Consider the following 22,317-nt stretch of genomic DNA (forward strand, 5'->3'; position numbering starts at 1 on the left):
ATCACAAGCTCTCCAATCAACCTATCCAGTTGGAGATTAGAACATCAGAATATCTCTCCCTCAGTCTACAGCTCAAGTGCTGCCCTGCATCTGGTTCAAAACGACAAGTTTAGGTCAAATACTTGATCTTGTTGCCTGCATTTTATCAGTCTGTGCTATAACTTTTACATTAAGTGTTTTAGTATCTAATTTATTTATATAATTTTTAGGTAAATCATGCCTCAAGTGACTTGTAAAGCTATTTGGGCAACTGCAAATTATTGTAAGTGCGTTATACAGAAAGAGAATTTAATGTTCCCCACTTAATAATTCCCAAACGGTTTTTACAGAACATTGTAGGGCTTGTATCATGAAATACAGTATCTGAAAGAGAGAACAAGTACCAAGGATGGGCTGCTATTCATGGCACTCATTAAAAGATAGGTAACTTCCTCATTTATTTTCCAGTGCGTTTTTCTTCTCTGTTCAAAGATTTCAGATTACAGCAAATCAGGAGCAAAAGGGGGTTGAGGGCTCTGTTTCGCCCTATGAAATACCACCATCATACCCACTACTTTATTCCTAACTCACAAAATGTAATTGGCTTGCTTAAGGTGTAATGCAATACCTGAAACCTGGTATCTAGCTTGTAAAACACTAATTTACATCAAGTTATTGCTCACTCTGGTTTCCAGAGGTTTTATCTGTGCAGACTGAATTATAGCTTACCTTATAAACATGCTCACTATGAAACAACTGACTATTTTTATTACAACAGCACAGAAAAGGTTTGAACACTTCTGCGCTTATATTTGAAATGAAAAAAAAATTTAGTAATAACAGTGATAACAAAAGTCAGAGATAAAACTGAGACACTGACTCAGCTTCAGAGACCTAACTTAAGTTTTCCAAGGCCAAAGAATTCCTAAATTAAGCTAAATCAAGTCCAGAAGAACTCTTGTCAGTTAGCCTGCAGGCATGCAGGTTCACATAAAGAAGGCTAGTACTGGGTGGCAAAAGACTTTAAAAAGTGTCCAAAAACTAGAAAGTAATAATGTTGCTTTTTAGACACACTTACCCTAAGAGGCTGTGCCCTGCTCGGTACCTACAAAAGCAAAGAGGCTGCAGGTAATGCAGCTTTTCACCTAAGACATAGAACTGGAGATGCTGTCAAATTTCTAATCACTCAGCTTCTCCTGGTACTCTGTATGTCGCCTTGAAATTGCAAACTCCTCCTGGCAATTTAGCTACAGTGGAAAATAAACTGACCTTGGCCTCTTTTCTTACACACCCGTGGATAGCCAATACTATGCAACAGCTTTTCTCTTTGACAAGAGTATCTACATTTCTGTGTATAAGGAACAGTGGTGTGTTACACCACTCAACTCACCCCCCTTGCAGCTATTCCAAACACTAATTGACTCAAAACCCACTGATGAGTAGCACTCATGTAACACTGTATGCTAATGGCCCTTCGTTAGAGAATCAATGAAAGGAGGCAGACTAAATCTGAGCTACAGATTGTATACTAAGATCAAAAGGCCCTATTTCTGTATCTACACCAGCCTCTGAGGAAGAGTCCAATTTTTTCATTCTTTCACAGAACTGGATTTTTTAGTATGTCTATGTGCGACGTACAATATTTTGTCCTGATTGCCACTTACAAAACTAAAATGCGAACGAACATTCTCATTTGAAAATACATGTATTATTTTTTGACGAATTCCAAATTAATTCCTTTGTTACTTTGAGACCATGCACTCAGAAATTCACAGCCGTGGAACTGATGGCTGCAAGGCAGCCTCAAAAATAAAATTTTACACTAACATAGAACCATGACTCACAGTATGCTCCCTCTATCTGCATTCATTCTAAAAAACTGATGAACTGATGAAAGGTGCCAGTTTGTTCTCCTTAAAAGAAAGATCAGATGGGAATCCAGATTGTAGTTTTACCAGAGGTCAAATAAAAAATACTTTTAGAGTTCCAGAGAACTCAGGGAGTCATGTGTCCCAAGAGTTATTTTAATAGTGCTCACTTTTAATCCTGTCTTTGCTGGGATATGTAGAAGGAGAACATTTAATTGCTGACTACAAATCACAGAATTGGGACTTATCGTAAAAAACATTCACTTTTTAGCCAGAGAAACACACAATTTATTGTATGGCTGGTTAAACTGTTCCGAAAACTTGCATTTTCCAGTGCTTTATGTCTATGCAATGATTACACCTTTCCACGAGGATTCTGTAGCTTTGTATAACAGGAGGTTTGTGATGGCTTAATTACAAAAAAGAAGCCAACACCTCAATTACACTTTTAAAAAAATAAAATTCTATTAGTCAATATGGAGGCCATACTCCATGAAATATCAAGATTTCGCTCCCACTGTCTACTAATGCCAAGAATGAAATCACTCTGTAGCAGTGTCCCTGCCCTTTGTGCGGCAGAAGCTGTTTCTTGGCAACCAATGCAGACAACTGAGTTGCCACGGAAACGGGAAAGACTAATTTATAAAAAACTCTCAAACAAAGCAGCTATCAAGGCAACCCTAAACAAGGTGGGTATATTCTGTATTACTTCCTACAGCATTCCACCCATTAAAAGAGCCAGAAATGAAAATACTAAGTTACTAGTTGTAATTTTCATTATTTCTGTAAAATTGGATTTACAGAGAGCTAATGTTTTGTTGCATCAGCAGCCAGTAGCTCGTTTCTTCCTTCAGTTCAAGTGTGCAAATACACCTGAAGATTTATACTGCAGCTGAAGAGGAATGCTTCCCATTTCAGCCAGTGTTTTCTATTTCAGGGAAGAGGAAAGCTGAGGGAAAACAGCACAGAACAACTGTTGCAAGGTGTGCCCAGAATATTGCAAGGTAGATAAAACAAGTGTTAACATAGTGAAAAGGCAGAACAATGGTGTACATCACAGCTCATTTGTGCTAAGAAATGTATACTCAAGTTTCCTATTCATTTATAAATATTTATTAGCAGAAAGTCTTTTATCTTTTTTAATAATTAGAGAGATGCCAGAGATGGCCACGTCCTGAATGCATTTGAACCACAGTTACATTTTGTATATGTGCACATGTGCAGAGCACACTCAAGGCATATATTTTAACCAGTGAACAAGGTGGGGAAAATCTCACCACATGTTGTATTTCCCAGGAAAGGAAACCAATATGACAATAAGTCCTCTCTTCAAAGAGAAAACTGGTTTATTCAGCTGCCTAGCCAGGCAACTTAACTCCTCAGAATTATATATTCCAGAGAAAGAGAGAAGACCTGTCTTCCAGAGGAAGAGAGCTTGCATACAATTGCTCAGAGACAGAGACTCACTGATGGCAGGTGACTCATCAGCAGATGCAGGCTGTTTTCTCCTCCAGCCATGTTAACCTCAGCATTCCCCAGTTCACTGTGACATCTCCACAGAGTTCAGATTAGGTAGTAACTATTTGTTTACTGACTATCTGACTACTGCTAAACACAGTGACAGGAGGCCTGGCTGCCTCACATCCTCAAGAGGAAAAGTCTCTTGCAGCATTGAGGGCATCAACCCGAGCCTATTTTTCTCAGCCATAAAATTCCTTCAAGTCATTGGAACCACTTCAAAAATCTCTATTGCTCTTTCAAGTTTGACTTAAGCAGACCCATAGGTTCAAAAGGTACTAGGCAAGGACTGAAATAAATACTTCATATACTGTTTCCATGGAAAACTAGACCAGAACACCAGCAGTTTAAAAGAAAATGCATCCTCTTGATGCTTTCCGCAAATCCAAAGTCAGTCACACAGCTGTACTCATGCTCAGTAATTCAATGACCTGTGAAAGCCAGTGTTATCACTGGTGATTGTCAGCAAGATTGGCAGGTGTGTAAAACCCAGTGGAGATAAAAGGAAGCAGTTGCTCTGGAAAAATGCTGCATATCAGTATATTTTCACAAATTATAAAGTGAAAAAAAAACATGCATCTTAATTAAAGACTTCCCTGAGTTCCCTTAGTTTAACACCTTACCTGTGACGTACAAAAAAGAAATTCTGCACAGATTCCATTAATTCTAATGGAATAGTGAAATAATTTCTGAGGTATAAGGTGCTTGGAAGAAGTTCCTCGAAGGGTTCGTGTACCAAATATTGCCTGTGAAGTTCTCTCTACTATGGTGCTCTAAGAGAGCTACAATAACTTTGGAGTTATCCTTAAAGAAACACAGGAATATAAAAAAAAAAAAAAAAAAACACAAAGAATTTGAGTTCTTTTGACCAGACACTGAACAGACCAAATTCACTTGACCTAAGTATAAAATAGTTGGATAAGTTTCTCATCTCTCAGAAGTGGCTTTATATTTCAACTACTTGTCTAGTCTGATGCCTTAGAAGAGCTACAGGCACTGTCATCTTAGCAAAGAGCCAAAGAAGGTGGTTAGCATACATTCCTTGCTCTCTACAGGCTGTGTCCTGAAGTGTAAGAAGTTTTTATTAGCAAGTAGGCTGTTAACTTTTTTCACTGAAATATATCGTTGCATGTTCTCTGCTCTTTGAAGAGGTAGGTAAATATACACTCTCCATTAAGCAGTCCTAATTCTCTTCTGCTGAAGCTATGGCAGTAAGTCATCTTCAGCTTCCCATCAGCTCATGAAGCCAGTCAATAAAACTGCACCTGGATATCTGACAGCATGATACCTTGAAGACACTTTCCAAACAGTGAATGAAAAAAATCTATTCTCTACTGTCTCCGTGAATTTAGTTCACCTACAGAAAAGACTGTATCTTTAATCTTTCATCAAATTATTAACTTACTGGAACAAGGCCCCCGTTGTGATAAATGCAGTTTACTACTTATTTTAACAGTTTCTTCATTCCTCATCCTACACTATCCACTAGATTAAGGATCCTTTCCTATTCTGAAACATTTTGGCCAACAGCTGGTTGAACATGAGCTGGCAGTGTGCCCAGGTGGCCAAGAAGGCCAATGGCAACCTGGCTTGTATCAGAATTAGTGTGGCCACCAGGATCAGGACAGTGATCGTACCCCTGTACTCAGCGCTGGTGAGGCTGCACCTGGAGTCCTGTGTTCAGTTTTAGGCCCCTCTTTAAAAGAAAGACAAAGCATGCCCAGAGAAGGGCAATGAAGCTCTTGAACAGTCTGGAGCACAAGTCTTACGAGGAGCAGCTGAGGGAACTGAGGTTGTTTAGCCAGAGAAAAGGAGGTTCAGCAGGGACCTTATCATTCTCTACAATTATCTGAAAGGAAGTTGTAGCAAGGTGGCCATCAGTCTCTTTTCCCAAGTAACAAGTGATAGGACAAGAGGAAATGGCTTCAAGTAGTACCAGGGAAGGTTTTGATCGGATATTAGGAAAACTTTCTTCAAAGAGAGGGTTGTCAAGGATTGGAATAGGCTGCTAGGGAACTGGTGGACTCACCATACCTGGAGATATTTAAAAGACAGTCAGGGACATGGTTCAGTAGTGGACTTGGCAGTGCTGGGTTAATTATTGAACTCAGAGATCTTAAAAGGCTTTTCCAACATAGTGATTCTATGAGTCTACAAGTAACAACTTTTGCACAGGATCTCTGAAAGTAATGACTTTCAGATTGTCATATAAGAGCAACACACTTCTGTATCTCTAGAGATCAGCAGCAGTGGTAAAACAGTGAGTCTGATAGTGACAATTCTTTCCACAGCCTGAAAAGATTTTAACAAATATTTTAAGCAAGTGGCAGATTGTCTGCTTTCATAAGTGATGGAGCAAAATCAGGGAAGACCAACCCAATTTTTCTAATAAACTTTTCCTCTCCAAAGACAGCTGTACGTGCTATACCATATAGGAAACTATTTCCTTATAAAGCCATCTGCCACAGTTAAAGGACTCAGCCAGATGGGCTTCACTCAGTACTAGTTCCCAGACGAACCAAACTTCACAAAGCTGAGGGAAATGCCAGCAATTATAACAAGGGATAGGGAGAAGATGGAGGGTGAAAATCCACATGAAACAAATAACTAGGACAGCACAGGTTTTTTTGCACAGACAACACCAACTGGAAGAAACAAACAAACCAAAAAAAATCAGAAAAAATTCTACCTCCTTATTTGTTCTTGAGAGAAGCGGTGTGCATGTTGGATTGTGGGTGTATGTATGTGCACATAAGCACACAAAAGAGCTCCAACCTGCCCTTCCCAGATGGGCAAATTACTGAGTAGCAGAAATTGATGCAGGCATCTCAAGAAATTAAACCTGTATTATGCAGGGTCATTAAAAAAAAAAAAAATCTCTTTTGCTGTAGATAAATTGTATCCTTCTGTGCAGAAATAATTTACATTTATTGGGGAAAGGAAAGAATACCTGCCAAATCAACCTTCCCTTTGCTTCCCTGACCCTTTCTAGATACCATCTTCCCTATAGAAAGGAGAAAATTAGCAAGAGGACAGCTTCCTCAGCGGTTTTGCAGGGTTGGTAAGTAGCTGATGGTCTTGCTTCTCCTCTATATGACAATTTAGAAGCAAGTGAATGAGGTGTTTGAAGAAAGTTTTCACCAAAATTTTATGAATGAGAGTAGTACCAAGAAACTCAGGTTAATTCAGTAGATTTTTCTACTGCAGAATGTGTCGCAATACCTGAAACTGGTTAGCATTAGCCTGTTGGCTCAGAACAGTATTATTCACAGCACTTACATCTTTTCTGAGAAAGGAAAACAGAACACGAAGCCTACAGAATATTTTCAAGTCATAAAGAATGTAGGTGACTAAAGGGAAGAAAAACTCAAATTATGGCTCCATTAACAAGACAAAACAGAGTTAGGCTACTAAGTATTTTATCTGCTAAAATTTTTATTTGAAAAGCCCTTACTTAGGTTCTGCTACAACTTTGCCAAATTAACTCATGATACGTCATAATTACTTGGATATATCGCAACTTTTGTTGATGGCAGAAGACTCTCTAAATTACTTGCTATGTTTTTGGAAATGATGCAGCATTTACCCTTCTAGGGTCTAGAGTCCTTCCTCCCTTCCTTCTTTGGGATGTATTACTTGGGATTTACCAGCTTGGGAGACAGCTGTTTCTCTCCCTGCAGTGACTACCAATAACCCTTCTACTCCCAGGGCTCCCATAAGTTTCACAGAATTGTAAATTTTCCTAACCTACATTTAACAGAAATTCCTGTGTAAAAGACGAGTCATCTTTTCATGTCTCTTCAGCAGCCCTATACTGCTTTCTACAATCTCATCTCTCCTTGCTGTTCCTCTCTGCTGTATTTAGACTCATCATTCCAGTCTATTAGCACCATCCATGACACCTTCATAGACTTCACAACTTCTGTCTATTATCTCCCTGCACAGAGGGCAGTTATCCAGTCTCATGCTCAACTTCATGTCTGCTGTTTAATAATCAGCATTTCTTTCTCTACATCTCTAAGTGATTGAGATCAAGTAATAATTTAAAAAGGAATTATGTACACCTTGCTAAAGGTAAAATGTCTAGGTCTTATTTTGCATAAGCCTCCCATTTATCTGTTATCCATCATTTTCTGCCTAACATTGATTAGGACTGTAAAGATGGAGAAGTGGCATCTTTGTTCTTTCCAATGCAGCACACACCCACCGCACCTTAGAAAAATGTTTCAGCTCTACTCGACAAGCTAAAAATTACTTGATACCTTTTCTTATCTGCTTGGAAGTTTTTTTGGTACCAAGTTAAAAGACTTAATTCCAGGGAATAATCTAAAATAATACAGAATAAAGCTAAGGAAAGTTGGTACACATCTTTAGTGAGGCTTTGCTCCCAAAGAGCAGAAACACTTACTGTAGAGACAGACTATCACTGATTTGGGATATAAAATCTTCCCACACACTCTACCTAGGTTATTCTGAGGGAGAAAATCTGGAGTTGTAAGGTTCCTGTCAGCTCAGGATTTCAGAATGATGTTAAGTCATGACAGGCTGCTTAAAAAAAAAAAAAAAAGGGAAGTAAGCTTGAGGACTACATAATGTCTTAAACATTCCTGTTTCAATGCTGCAGCAGGACAAGATGCTGCAGTTTGAAACTAAAGTCAAGGGAGAGACTCTCCTAGACAGTGGTGAAGAACTTCAAATCAGCATAACCAGTCATTTTTCAGAGCACCCTCTAATTTCAGTGATGCTTCTGATTATTTGCCTATAACAGAAGTAGCACTGTTAAAAGCCTTCCTCTTCCTACAGAGGTACAAAGTGACATTCAGTTGTTCCTCTCCCTCTCCTTCTGTAACATTTAAGAGAGCAGTTCCTACTGAATGCTGTGAAAAATGACTGGCATTCAGTTGGACTCAGCACAAGAGAAACCAGAGCTTGATTTTCTTTTCTAGGACAGCCCTCCTCCATCTGCAGATGGAAGGGTTAGTTTTTTACAGGGATGCCACATTTAAAAGCTACTCCTCCTACAGTGTCATTGAAGACTTGCCAGGAAAAGGAAAGTCTCATCCTTTCATTCTCATCACCTTCCTCCCCACATAAACAACCAAAGGATAAAACACAGCAGGCCATTAAACAAGACACTTCATTTATATACTGCTACTTAAATGAGGTTAAAATCAAGCTGCAATACTTTTGTTTGAAAGCATTTTTTAGCAAGGTGACATTCCTACAAGTACTATTAATCTATAATGAGTCCTATAAATCTTTACTCATTTGCTCTTTTGGTCTCACATTTAAAAGTTAGCAAATGTTTTAAAGTTAATTTTAGCTTCACACCATTATTTCTTGCTCATGACTTAATGAAATTGTCAGTTTAAAAAGAAATTCAACTGAATCACTTTTTGTCAAAACCAAAAGCTCTTGGGTAAATGTGCTCAATCTGACAAAAACTTTAACTGAAAACATCATACATTCTATTAACTACTGAAATACCTATAACATGCTTATAAAAGGTTTTATTTCATTTCTGTCTTCTGTTATAGAAATAGAGCCCTAGAGAGATTTTACCTAGATGCTTGGTATGTCCATACGACAGATATTGAATGTTCATCTCGAGTTTGTCTGCTGCTAAATTCAACCAAAAAAAAAAGAAAATTTAAGTATCAGTGTTCCTGAGGTTTAGCCAGTTAGAATAGTCCTGTTCTTCCTATTTCATCCCTTAAGATACTACATCTCTCTCAGCCTTTGCTCATGGTACTGATGGCAATCAGTGTTAATATTAGTGCCAATTATCTTTACATAAGATACAGAAATTTTAGTTTGCCTATCCCTGATGAAAAAGCAGATGTCAACAACTGCATTCACAAAGATGCTAATCAACTGCACAACCACCAAACACTTCTCCTACATGCATATTTTTCCACCATCATAGCAATGAAATGCTTCTTGTGTTAAAAACCTTCAAGTGTCATGCTTACTGCACTCTTATCTGGTTTCTGTTCCTCTAGTTCCGAAAAGCCATTTGATTATTCTTTCCTACATTAACTGCTTCATATTTGCCTTATTATATTTTACACTGATTGCAGTACGTGTTCCTAATTCATCAAGATCACACTCTATTTAAACAGATTACTCCAGAGTATTCACAATGCTCCTCAATATGCCCCAGAACAGATGTGTTCTGGTTTAGAAACTGAAACATCCAAATATCAATTTTTTTCTCCAAGACCTACAAGCAGCCTTCTCTTTCACAAATATACAGAAAACTGAAGGTGCTGAAGCTCAGGAAGTATTTTTACGTAGCAAGAATAAAAGAAGTCCAAAAGCATTTCAGGTAGCAATACAGGCTACTCAGATGACAGGAGATAACAACAGTTTTGTATTCCAGGTGCTCTCACTCTAAACCCAACTGCTTATGTGTAAACCCTGCTAGCACCATCATATCAACACAGGGGCACTGACACTATACATGCTCATGTAGCTACAGTAAAAAGTGGACAGAAAAAAACCTACTCTGTATCAGAATCAACAATGCCATATATGGACTTTTGTCATGATCATGAGTATCTATATTTTTAACCTTTTTATTCTTGAGCACCAAGACAGAATTACAGCTTGCATGAGTTTATTCTTGCGTGAACACAGGGTTTCTCATTATCAGTGCCTAGTGTGCCAGGACCATTTCCCATAACACATATGTGCTACATTCAGCTCCTTCTCAAAGTTATTTCCTCACCAAGGAGCATGTAAGTATGCCACTTAAATGCTCCATATATTGCAATAGCTTTAACTTAGATTTTGTGTGGGTGTAAATGCAAACACAGATTTCATAGATGGAGAAGCAGCAGAAGGTTAAAGAAATTTTGATTATGATCATACACAATACACAAACAGAACAAAAGATCTGGACTTGAGAATCAAGATGTTGTGCTCAGGAGACCATTTCACACAGAACAAACTTCATTGAAAGCACCATTTTTCAGAATTTGCTAGATTTTAAATGAACAGGAGTTGTGATTAGAAATCAAACAAAGAGGTAATATTAAAGGACATAAGAATAGCTGAAAAAAAAATCAAAGAAAATGAAGCAGGCTCCTAGAAAACCTTCAGAAAGAGACAAACGATTTAGAGGTATATAAGAAATCAAGAAAGGGAACATTAGACAGCAGGATATTTCAAGGACAGCTAGAATAAAGAAAGAGTTTTGGATGCATGCTATATAGCAGCAGCTGCTGTTTGCCATTCAAATTAATGCAAAACAGATACATAACCTGGCTGCAAGGGAAGGCAGGTGAAGGTATTTTAAACAGCAAACACTCTTCTTTTTAAAAGTCAGCATATGCATTTTAGGTAACATCTGACTTCCCTCACTTTTAATCAAAGGCACTCTACCCTGGCTAATCCACAAGATGCCCCCAGTCATCCCCTACTGCCCAGCAGCTTTGAGAAAATCATTGCTTAAACCAACCCAAAAAGATAATTAAAAGCAGTTCAAACTGAGATTTCACTCTGCATTCACTTGATAGTAAATGTCTCTTACAGTTTTAAGCTATTAAAATTCAAAGGAGTTTTATTTAAAAGAAGTTTGTGAGATCCAACGTTTAATGGAAAACCAAATCCACCAGAAAAACTGATTTGGGAGAGGCAATCAGCCTTAACTACTTAACATAAGTTTTACTCGCAGTAAAATCCAGCTCTGAATTCAAAACCCTATAAAGTTTTGCTGGTTCCAGTGGGAGCATACTACAGTCTGCTGCCTTGCTTTCTGAAGTTAAACTCAGATAATTTCACACCCATTTGTGTTCGTTTTTATCAATGTGTAAAGTACCATACCCTGTCTTCAAGTCCCCAAAGACTTCTTTGCGCTTCTGTCTATGACTTCAAGAATTCAAACCCATGGAAGAAGCTCGATTCCCTTCTTGGCAGTTTTCTCAAGCAAAATTACCTGCTTGTAAGCAGGTGGTCTGACCTTATTCAAATTTTTTTTTTGGTAAAACATAAGAGAAAGTACTTAATAAAATTTAAGAACAAACTATCTGATATACACCTTGTCATGTACCATTAACCAGTGACATCAGGTAAACAGTCTCAAAAGAGTTTATTTATAAAAAACCTAACCTATCTTCAGAGCAATGCTGTTTCATTCAGTACAAAGGAAATATTTTCACCTACTGGTAATTGTATTAGTGTCTAAATCTGATTGAGTCTGGGCATTCTGCCCCCATGAACTAGCAGACAGTAGTGGGGATTTATATTCAGAAGAGATTAAGTCATTACTTTCTATTGGATTGAAGAAATTAGTTTCAAGTTTAGAGAGGAATGGAGGGGGAAAGAGGTAGAATACATGGTACATCACTGATTTAATACTATGTAATACTGTTGTCCCTGAAGATCCTCAGGGATCAAGTCTCAGCCCCACTTCCAAAATTCACAGAAGCAATCCTCAGACTCAGAGTGAGGAAACTGAATTGCATCTCCAACTACTATACACAGGAGAGTTCATTTAAGAAAGAATCCTTCTAGAGGTAGAGACCTGGATTCACCTTGATTAACTTGATGAGCACCTGAAAAGTATGTCACTGTCCTAGAATTGCTTTCTACAGAAAAAGGATCACGAGATGCATTTTCAGACCAAATAAGTAGAATATTCAAAGATATTTGTGTTTCTTGCAACACAAGCAACAGCAAAAAGTGTATGGCTTAAGAAGCTGGAAAGTACTGAACATAAGATTCTGTTTCAGATGCAGTTTCAGAAAATGGGTTCATAAAAGCCTAATTAGAAAATCAAGGTACAAAATTGGGCAGTCATTATCATTTCCTGCGCTGTCAGTAATTTTTGAATTATTTTGCCAGTATCAATTACCTTTTGTAATGTTTGAAAGACGTTGGTTCCTATAAATGAAAGGATTAGTTTTAAGAGAAGAACACAACTAGCAACAGAATATTTATGTAGTTTGCCCTCCCAATATTCATAATTCACATAAGAATTTTCTCCTACACAACAGCTTGGCAAAAAGGTGTTGAATAGAAAACTAAGTATAAAAAAATATGTAATCAAGGACATACTTACAGGTAGCTGTTCAAATTTGAGTTTGATTAAGCTATCATCCTTTAGTTCACTAAATCAACTTTTTTCAAAAGAGATATTGCCAAGATTTTCCAAGTGTTTGTGTAAGAATTCAAGGCCCAACAATCCAAGGATAGAGTTATACAAAAATACATACATTAAAAAGAAAATATTTAAAGTCTAATAAGCTACATGCAGTATTAAGAATTTTTTCTATGAATACTATAATTTAATTTCTTAGGAAAGAAACACATATGCTACAAAAAACTGAGAGAAAAATACTTTTTTTTCCTTTTTTTTTTCCTTTAGATGGTGCTTAGAATCCTCCTAAAAGGCTAGAAGTTCTTAATCCTCTTGTAACAACTGGTTTTAGAAGGAAAAGAAACAACCTAGCAAATCCAATATTCATTATGCTTTTTTACAGTCTTATTACATCATACTGCTTAAGAGAAAGGAATACACACTTGCTTATGCCAACAAAAAAAGTGTTACTAACAGTAGCAGCTTCAGAGTAAAAACAAAATCGTCCCAAACAAGTTTTACAATAGACATTGTAAAATCTTCAAGTTATTGATCTCATTTCATTCAAAGTCATGAAACGTGGTATCTTAACAGGAAGGGGGTAGGGAGCAGAACAGAGAAAGTTTAGGATGGCTACTGTTTGAAAGCATAAAGAGATTTCAGGTATTCACAGAGAAGGTATTTGGGCTTGAGGACTGCTTGTTACTGAGCAGTGGAAACTCCTCAATAACCACCAGTAATCTCATGCCTGTCTCCTCAAAACAGTCATACAGCATCCTCAGAGAAAACTGCAAGCACTTTTCCAAGCTCTCTTTTGCAAAACAAATAAACAAAGAAAAAAAAACACAAACAAAACTACCCCCAATAAGATCATTCAGTTGAGGATGTTTACATTTGCTTTTCTTCTTCCCCCCACTGGCCAGTAATACACAAATCAGAATTTAACTGAATGAGAAGATCTTTTTGGTTATATGTATATTTAAACAATGAAGCAGAGTCCAGACACAGAGGAAAAGGACACTTATTCTAGTAACAGATAGTTCTGAATGACCACACTGCCTCCTTCCCACTGAGAAATACTTCCTAACACAACAATATGAAACTCCATCTCGAGGAGTTAGAAATGACTCTTTCTTTTAAAGGCTTCTGACAGTAAATAAGCTCTCTAATGAGCAGCTGAATACTCTTAAAGACACTAAGATCAACTTATATTTCAAGCATATTGAAGCTTGCAAGATATGCAAGTTTTCAGTCTCATTCAACTAGTAGCAGCTCTTCTTTTCGACAGCACACAAGCCAATTTAAAGGTCTCAGAAGATGGCATCTTCTCTTCTTAATTTCCCAAGTCAGTCTATAGTTCCTATGGGATGCCAGTTAGCAATCATGGAAACTCCTATTGTGAGACAGCTTTTGGAGACAGAGCAACACAGTCGTCAGTCTCAGCTTAATAAGAATCAACCCTAAACAAACCAATGAACAAAAACCTTTCAATTAGGAATGGGCTTCTGTTCACTCCTTTACAGAGAATTTTATTTGAGTACAATTAAAATTGTTAGTCAATGTCACAATATGACATCAAAACAGCCTATTGAGAGACACAAGAGTTTAAGGAGCTATCAGAGCTTCCCTCTTACACCAGGATAATACCAATTGTCAGCAAATTGTCTACCCTAGCACAAATGATTTTGAACCAGATTTTTAGGCTTTTCTTAACATAGTCTAATTTGTAACAGAAGTCCACTTTTCTCAACAGTAATCACAAGAATCTTCCAAGACCCCCAGAGCCCATAACGACTTGCTAAGACAGGCAATTTTCAATTATTGAGTTTTTTGTTTGTTTTTCAGACTATCCTTTCTTCAAGACAGGGGCTTTTTCCTCAGTATTGAGAAAAAAAAAATCCTCCTTTTTTTAATCCTTCCAGAAAATAAGTTTCAAAACACCAAAGCCAGAAATGATAGATCTTCCAGAGGAAAAAAAAAAGTTTTTGATTAAATATACTGCAGGCAGGAAGGAGGTAAAATGAGGTGCATTACAAGCTGGAGAGTGCTCTTTGGGTTTTCATTTTAGTGTCTCTCATAGCTACATAAAAGGATGGTCTGTCAGCATCACTCAGATAGGGCCCTAAAATTCATGTTTAAAATAAGCAGAACAGATATTTTCTGAGGAGTATGGCCATCTAGCACTCACATTAGAAACCCTTCAGGAAGGAACAGCTTGTGCAGTGTAAGCACAATGGGTTTCAGGTCTCCAGATGGTAGTGCAATATTAAAGTACCACCTCAAAAGCTGTTGCTTCCCTGTTAAAGTGCTTGAGTGAGTAGTAGAAACCATTTTACTTAATGTTTTCTTGCAATTAATCAGTATCTGCACAGCTACATCTCACAGAGAATTCACTGTGGTTCTCTGGTCAATCAACATCATCCCTGTGTGCCTTTGGCTGGCAGGGAGCTCCAAAACCTTCTACAAAAGATGATAAGTGACTGAGCTGAGCGAGATACAGAAGACGCACTCAACTTAATTTTTCCTATTTTGAAAAATGTGGACAATAAGTGCTATTTTGAGTGGATTGTAGCTACAACGGAAGAACAAATAAAAAGAACATGCACAACCAGTCGCCCTTAAAATTAAATACACCTTCTATATTAAGAACAGAATCGATTACAAACACTGATGTGAATCAAAATTCACAGCACACATAAAACGAGTCACTTGCTGCACATAAATTTTATTTTGCTTAATATTCATTTTGTCTGGATTGTTGTACAATATACACTACCCAAATGCTGAGTAGAGAATGTCATTCTGTGTATGACACCTACCTTCCTTTATGTAGGTATTTCTGTATCAAGGATAATCCAGGTCTAGAGAAAGACATTTGAGATCTTTAATACATCCTAAAAAAGGGTAGATTTGATCAAGAATTTACTGTAGAATACAGATGTTATTATCAAATGTTTTTCACTTGTTAAGAACAAAACAATAAAAAACACACCCACAGTTTAGGTGTAGGTGCAAACAGTTGCTTTTGTTTTCTTAAGAGAGTATTTTCTTACAACAGTAGCATTCCTTTTTAAAAACTTTTATCGTGCGTCTTCAAAAAAGACAAGTCCACAAGAGAAGGAGTTTGTTTGCATCACAGCATACCCAGTTTATAGTGGGTTTTCACCAAAAATCAAAAGCATATTACAATATTACACTCGATGGAGAAGCTTCAAGCTTTCTAGCATTGTGATGTTTCCTCTCAGTCACAATTTTGATAGCTATTTTAATGGTTTAAAGAAAGATTATTGAAGGACATCTTATGCTTCACACATGTACACATACAAAGGTATATGTCTTTAAATAACCATGGCTGTATTTCATATCTATAAAGGTAATTTGATTTGACATAAAATATTTATCATAAAAAACAAAACAAATCAGATAGTGACATCTATTCTGGTATCTCTGCCACTGACCATTTATCTGTCTGGAGTCAAATCGACAGCATAACGCATAAACTGAAAAAATAATTTGTATGCTTGTATCTTGTTAAGCCAAGCAAATCACCTGTTCAAATAAGTAGGTCCTATTATAAACCAGATGTTTGTTCTGCCAAAAGGAAATGGAGGACTTAGAAGGTAACACAACCATTGCTATCTAACCTTTAGTCTTTGTCTAAACATGCAAATTATAAATACCCCACACAAATACACACATCACAACACTTCTAAAAATGGCACTGTTTCACAGTTTTGCTGTTAAGTATGACCTTCATCAGTTTTCTCCCATTTTAGTCATTGGTGTTGTTCTAGAAGTGCACCAAGCAAACAGAAACCAGAACACTGAGCTTGTAACAAAGCAACTGGGCTCTATCTCCACATGCAGCTTGTATCCTCAATGTTTGCACTGTGTCTACACACTGCATTTTACAAAACCATATCTTGATGCACAAACTAAAAACGCCCCTTCTGTTAAGGAAAGGTTAGAAATCAAACTGCAACAGTGCAGCTACAATAAAGCAAGACACATTTTAGCCAGGAGAAAGCGTTTCTTCTCTGCATAAGTATGTGATAATATTAATGATCAACACTGACAGTATCTTTTCATGCACTTACACAACCTTTTAATCTAAAAAAATTGAATATGCTTATAGTAAGAGCACACCTTCATTATCTGTATTCCTACAGGCAGCCATTAAACCTACTCATTCTATTTTTATTTTCCTTACGTGGCAAAGTTGGCACAGAAAACACTTCAAGATCTCCCCCGGGAAAGCTTTTGATTTTGGCCTGAGCTCATAAGACTGTTAAACACTTCTGAGAGTCCCACCATCTTCAAATCCATCAGCATGTTACAAGGAAGTGATTCTCTCTTTCTCTAGAGTACAAACAGCATCAGTACCTTGTACCAGTAGAAACATAACTATATCCATAAAAATACACATAAACTATTCTAGACACATTATCAAACCTATCCAGCTCTGAGGAATCATTAATAATTGAACTGCAAAAGTACCATAAATGGAGGCCATTGTGCTTTACGATAAGATTGCAGTTTTATATTATGCCTCTTCTAGCACAAATTAATTTATATTCTGAATTTTGAGAAACCTTGAAGTCAAAATACAGAATCTGATGTGTTATAAGGACGTACAAATAAACCACTAGTTACCCTGTTTGTAGTAAAGAGAAACACATTTTTACAAAACTAAATTACATGTATGAAATTCAAAGTAAATACCTACCCAATATTAGAAAACATCAAATTTTAGTCCCTGAACTGCCACTGACCCAATGAAACAAGACTGGTTAAATTTGTTGGGGTTTGTTTTTTTGACGATTGTTTTCTTGGGGTTTTTTGCAGGTTCAGTCTGTTCCTTTTCTTGTTTTGATTTCCCCCTTCCTTTCTTCTGCTATTCCAGCATTAAAAAAGTGAAATGGCTAATAGAACACACCTACTTAATCAAGCCCCTGGAGTTCTAAGGAACACTCACAAAGCATCATATGCACCTAAAATTACTGAATTTTCCAAAAGCAAGAAGGAACTTCTGGGATGGGGAATCAACCTAGTGTCATAGGAGAGCTTTCCTCTTAGCAATTATAACTTTCTTCAGGTTCTGATTGTCCAAGCACTACCTCTCTCATCAAGACAAGCTCTTTACATTGCTATCAAATTTTATAGACCATCATTTAAATTCCTTTTTATTGAACACAATATTTATTAACATCTTTTAGAGATACAAATCAAAACATCACAACTAACAAGGCTGTTGTAAGAAGAGTATTTAAGCTCAGTTTCTCAATGTGTAGTGTCCGTATGGGACAATCACCTAACTTGGATGCCCAGTTAAGACTCCTGCTACTTTCTTTTTATTAGCATGAGGCATGTAATGATGGTATCCAACAACAGTATACAAACCACGTTGCCCACCCAAACTAACAATACAGGGGACTCATGTCATTTTTTGCCATGGATGGGCAAATCCAGTGTGGCCTCGTAAAATAACTCACAAGAGAAAACTGTACAGAATAGTCTTTCTTCAAGTTATATTCCCAAAGAATAATCCCAGGAGAGCTTTATTCTCTTATCCTTACAGTAAATTACTTTTCTCAACTCAGAGATTTAAGATTTCATTGCTTTTTAAGTTAGCAATGAAAGATTTAATCACAGATTTGTTAGATTTAGCCACAGAACATAGGTTTTCCAGAACCTTCAAAGCTCCAGCAGCAGTCACAGTAGAAGTTCACAACTACAACTACAACTGAAAAACTTCTGGATTTTCCTCCCAGTAATAACTCACAGCTTGAGTTTACCAATAAAGAAATCTATTGCTGTGTCCCCAACGCCATCTGGGAGATCAGGCTTTTGGGAGAGAAAAATGGAGCAGCAATTGCCTAGCAGCACAGGAAATCAATGACTTCCCCACGCAGGGGTGAGCAACAGGCTGCTCCTGTTCAGCACAGAATCATTCATTTCCCTTTCTGCCAGCAAAGCTGCTTTGTACACGCCACAGGCAAAGTCTCCATCACACTTGCAGGACACATACACCTTCCCCTAAACCCCAACATTACCAGTAGGGTTAGACAGTAAGTTACACAATTGTGCATGTATACCCAAAAAGGGAAGGGGTGTGGAGACAGCAGTCTATTGGGAGAGCTTCTAGACACACTGGTTTCAGGCTATGAGGTATGTAACAAGTGTCCCAGTACACCACTGATTTAAGCTCATCTCAAAGTCCATGAGTTGACAAAGGATTCAACTGAACTATGCCAACATCAGGACCAAGAAAACTTGGTCTTCACTTTCTCCTCAGTAGTAGGATAGCACTATATACTTGTAGGAATTAAGAGTTCTAAAAAAGGTGTAAAGGTATTTTTCTGTTGTTTTAATCAAAAACATTAAAGGGGAGTTTAAAATATAAAAAGATATAAGTGAGCACATTATCCAGGAGACAATAGGCCACACTGACATCTTTCCAGGCTGCACTTTATCATAGCCAAACCACGAGTGTATTTACATATACAATACAAAACATATATGCATCCCTTTTTTATTGAGAGAGTTTGCAGGAACCTGAATAGTCATTCAAACTCTTCTCTCAGTGTCAGAGCAGAGACCACCACTGATCTCTGAAGCTTTAAAAACCCAACTCCTTCCCCAGATTTACTAGCCTTAGTGCTTCCTGGAGCATGAGGCAAGGTAAGGAAGGATAGGAGTTGAGATTTTCCTCCAACAAACACTTGACCTTTGCCGCAGACAAGAAGAATTCCACATTCACATTTTGCTCCAGGTCAAAGTTCCCAACAAAGTCACAGTAATGGGATCATTACAGGCATGTACGGAGTCATCGAGAACTGTACTACTGTCTGTAACTAGTGTCAGAGACTACTGACACAAAACAGCAGACAGAAAGGACTTCTGGTCAAGCCATACTAGGCCTCAATTTGAACCAGTGCTCCAAATAAGCAGCTTGTCCATTAAACAGCCCTCTCTGAGATCAGAGGGTACTGCTGTAGCTGTTTCCAGAGCTATGCCTGCACATTAGCCCCAGTAACTGCAGATATGTTAGGACATCACCAGATCTAGCTGAGAATTTATTTGTATCAAGCATGTTTGGCAGCATTTCCCAATAGTTACCCTGTTTGCTGCATGTCTGTGAATCACTGAACCTAGAATCCATAAAACGCAGCTATATTACAGAAGAAATACCATGGTCTCTAGCAGATTCTAGCTTCTGAGGAAGACTGTTCGTTCATCTTTGTACCCACATTTTACACCTCTATAATTTCTTCAGTTTAGTAAGTTAAGCCTGTAAATGCAAATATCTGCTTTATTTCTCTAGAGTCACCATTGCTCTAAATCAATTCAGGTCATGCTGAAATTAGCCTTGCCCTTCACCAGGTTAACAGCTTCTCCAGTTTTGCTATAATTAATACATGTACACAGACAAATTACAAATAAAGTGAAAGACAAAATAGAAGTAGGATTACTTTGTAATATTCTTTTCATGTCCCTCAATCCCCAAGTTCAATCAGAAGCCTCATAAGAATCGCACTGTACTGCAATTTAATAAGTCAGCAAAAAAGAGACATTGCTAGAAAATACTTAATAGAAGAAATAACATGTAACCTACACGAGATTCTTCAATAAATGTGAGCATCACACATAACCCTACCTGTTTTCCTGAAAAAGGGAAAAAAAGCTCACTCATTTTCTAAGCTTGACCCTTCTTCATTGTCCATTCTAGATGCAAAAAGATTCATCATTTAGTCATTCTGGACAGCAACAGGCCTGCATTTATCACGGTTGAATGTGTCCTCACTGTTCGTTCTTACAGCTTATGGAAAGCCAAGTACTATGACTCATAAAACTGCTGTAAGAAAAAGCTGAAACAAGTTAACAGAATGAGTGTCTTTAAAGTGACATCCTTCATCCTACATTTCCGGCATGCAGAGCCAAAACCACATCACACTTTCAACTGACAGATTTAGAACTATTATTTGTCATAAATGGCAAGACCTTCACTGAGGCCAAGTAATGATTCATGATATTCCTGAACTGCTCACAGATCTTAAGTACACTTTAAGCAGTAGAAGGTCTGATTCTATGTTCTAGAAAAAGGGTGGGTTTTTTTTACTGATGTACCATTCTTTTCTTTTTGGAAAATTATATTTTCTCCATTCTGAGAATGGCCATCATGAAAATTCTTACCTGTTTTCCATCTAGCGTGTATAAGCGTTTAACCACTCCTGAATCCAGCTTGATGGCATCAGTTATATCAGTAAGAACCTGTTCAAACGAATGTGCTGTCTTCTTGTTGAGCAGAATCCGGACTGCTTTCCGTGGCTTCACTCCACTCCTGATGATAGTGACTAGTTTAGGCCTAATGAAATCCTTATTCTCTTTTGCATCTGGAGCACCTCCTTTAGCAGTGGCAAGAGATGGCACTGAACGAGAAGTAGAAGTTGTCTTAACATTCACTGACCAGTTTGGGTTTACATTCTTCGTGTACTCCAGTTTCTTGAAGGGTTCTATGGAACCACATACATAACTTTCTCCTGTGGAAACAAAAGTGAAAGACCAGCAAGTCAGACTAGAGAGGAAGGGGAAAAAAAAAGAAGAATGCAGAAAAATACAAAATCAAATCCTTCTCAAATTCTTAAACGTTATTCTTATTGTTCTTGATCTACAGCACATAAAGTATTGATCTCTTCCATTCTCAGATGCTATGGACTATAAAATATATTTTTAAGATCACTCTTCAGCTAACCATTCAAGAAATGCTGATATGAAAATCCTTGAAAGCAGCAGTTTTCTTTTCAGGAAACATCATTTGCAGTGAGGATCACTGCTGTCAGTAAACAGTGTTCATGTTTCCTCAGCTGCCCAGTATCACAGTACTCCTCCAGCCTTCATGCTTAAACAGCCCACCCCTAACAAAAGAGCAGGCCCCAAACACTTCAGAGGAAATAACATGAAACATTATCAAAAACAGGCTCATAAAAAGGTTGATGAAAGTGTTATGGGAGATTTGTTAACATTTGATTATTTAAAGCTTTAAGCAGCATAAACTCGGGATATGTACAGGCAAGAAATCTCACTATTATTATATAATCTCACTATATGATCACTATCACTGACTCAATATGTAATATTGGGGGAAAGGAAGGCAAAGAATAACAATTACAGACTTCTCATCACAACAAGTTTACCACACTTAAAAGAAAAACAGTGGTTATTAGTTCCAAAAAGCACATAAGAACCAAAGATATTCACAGAATCACAAGTTAGAAGGGACCCAGGAGGATCATTGAGTCCAACTCCCGGCCTTGCACAGGACCATCCCAACGAGTCATATCATGTGCCCAAAAGTATCGTCCAAACACTTCTTGAACACAGACAAGCTTGGTGCTGGGACCACTTCCCTGGGGAGCCTGTTCCAGTGCCCAACCACACTCTGGCTGAAGAACCTTTGCCTAATATCCAACCTAAACCTCCCCTGAAACAACTTCAGGCCATTTCTTCAGATCCTGTCAGTGGTCAACACAGAGAAGAGATCGGCACCTGCCCTTCTTCTTCCCCTCATGAGGAAGTTGCAGACTGCAATGAGGTCTCCCCTCAGTCTCAACTTCTTCAGGCTGAACAGACCAAGTGAGCTCAGCCTCTCTTCATACGGCTTCCCCTCAAGGCCCTTCACCATCTTCATTGCCCTCCTTTGGACGCTGTCCAACAGCTTAATATCTTTCTTCTATTGTGGTGCCCAAAACTGCACGCAATATTCAAGGTGAGGCCACACCAGTGCAGAGCAGAGTGGGAAAATCCCCTCCTTTGACTGGCTGGTGATGCTTTGCCTGATGACCCCCAGGACACAGTTGGCCCTCCTGGCTA

The 22,317-nt window shown here is 37.8% G+C and overlaps 1 protein-coding gene across 4 annotated transcripts in view; it reads right to left on the reverse strand.

Moving 5' to 3' along the window:
* The window catches only part of DCLK1 (doublecortin like kinase 1), a 248,269-nt gene that overhangs the window by 213,719 nt on the left and 12,233 nt on the right, over positions 1-22,317 (reverse strand). For all 4 annotated transcript variants that reach the window (XM_017818597.1, XM_017818599.1, XM_017818598.1 and 1 more), the window contains exon 3: positions 20,641-20,987. In XM_017818597.1, coding sequence (XP_017674086.1) covers positions 20,641-20,987 — 347 coding nt within the window. The remainder of the gene's footprint in view (positions 1-20,640; positions 20,988-22,317) is intronic.

This window comes from Lepidothrix coronata, unplaced genomic scaffold (genome assembly GCF_001604755.1).
Source record: "Lepidothrix coronata isolate B3197 unplaced genomic scaffold, Lepidothrix_coronata-1.0 Scaffold69, whole genome shotgun sequence".
Taxonomy (NCBI): Eukaryota; Metazoa; Chordata; class Aves; order Passeriformes; family Pipridae; genus Lepidothrix; species Lepidothrix coronata.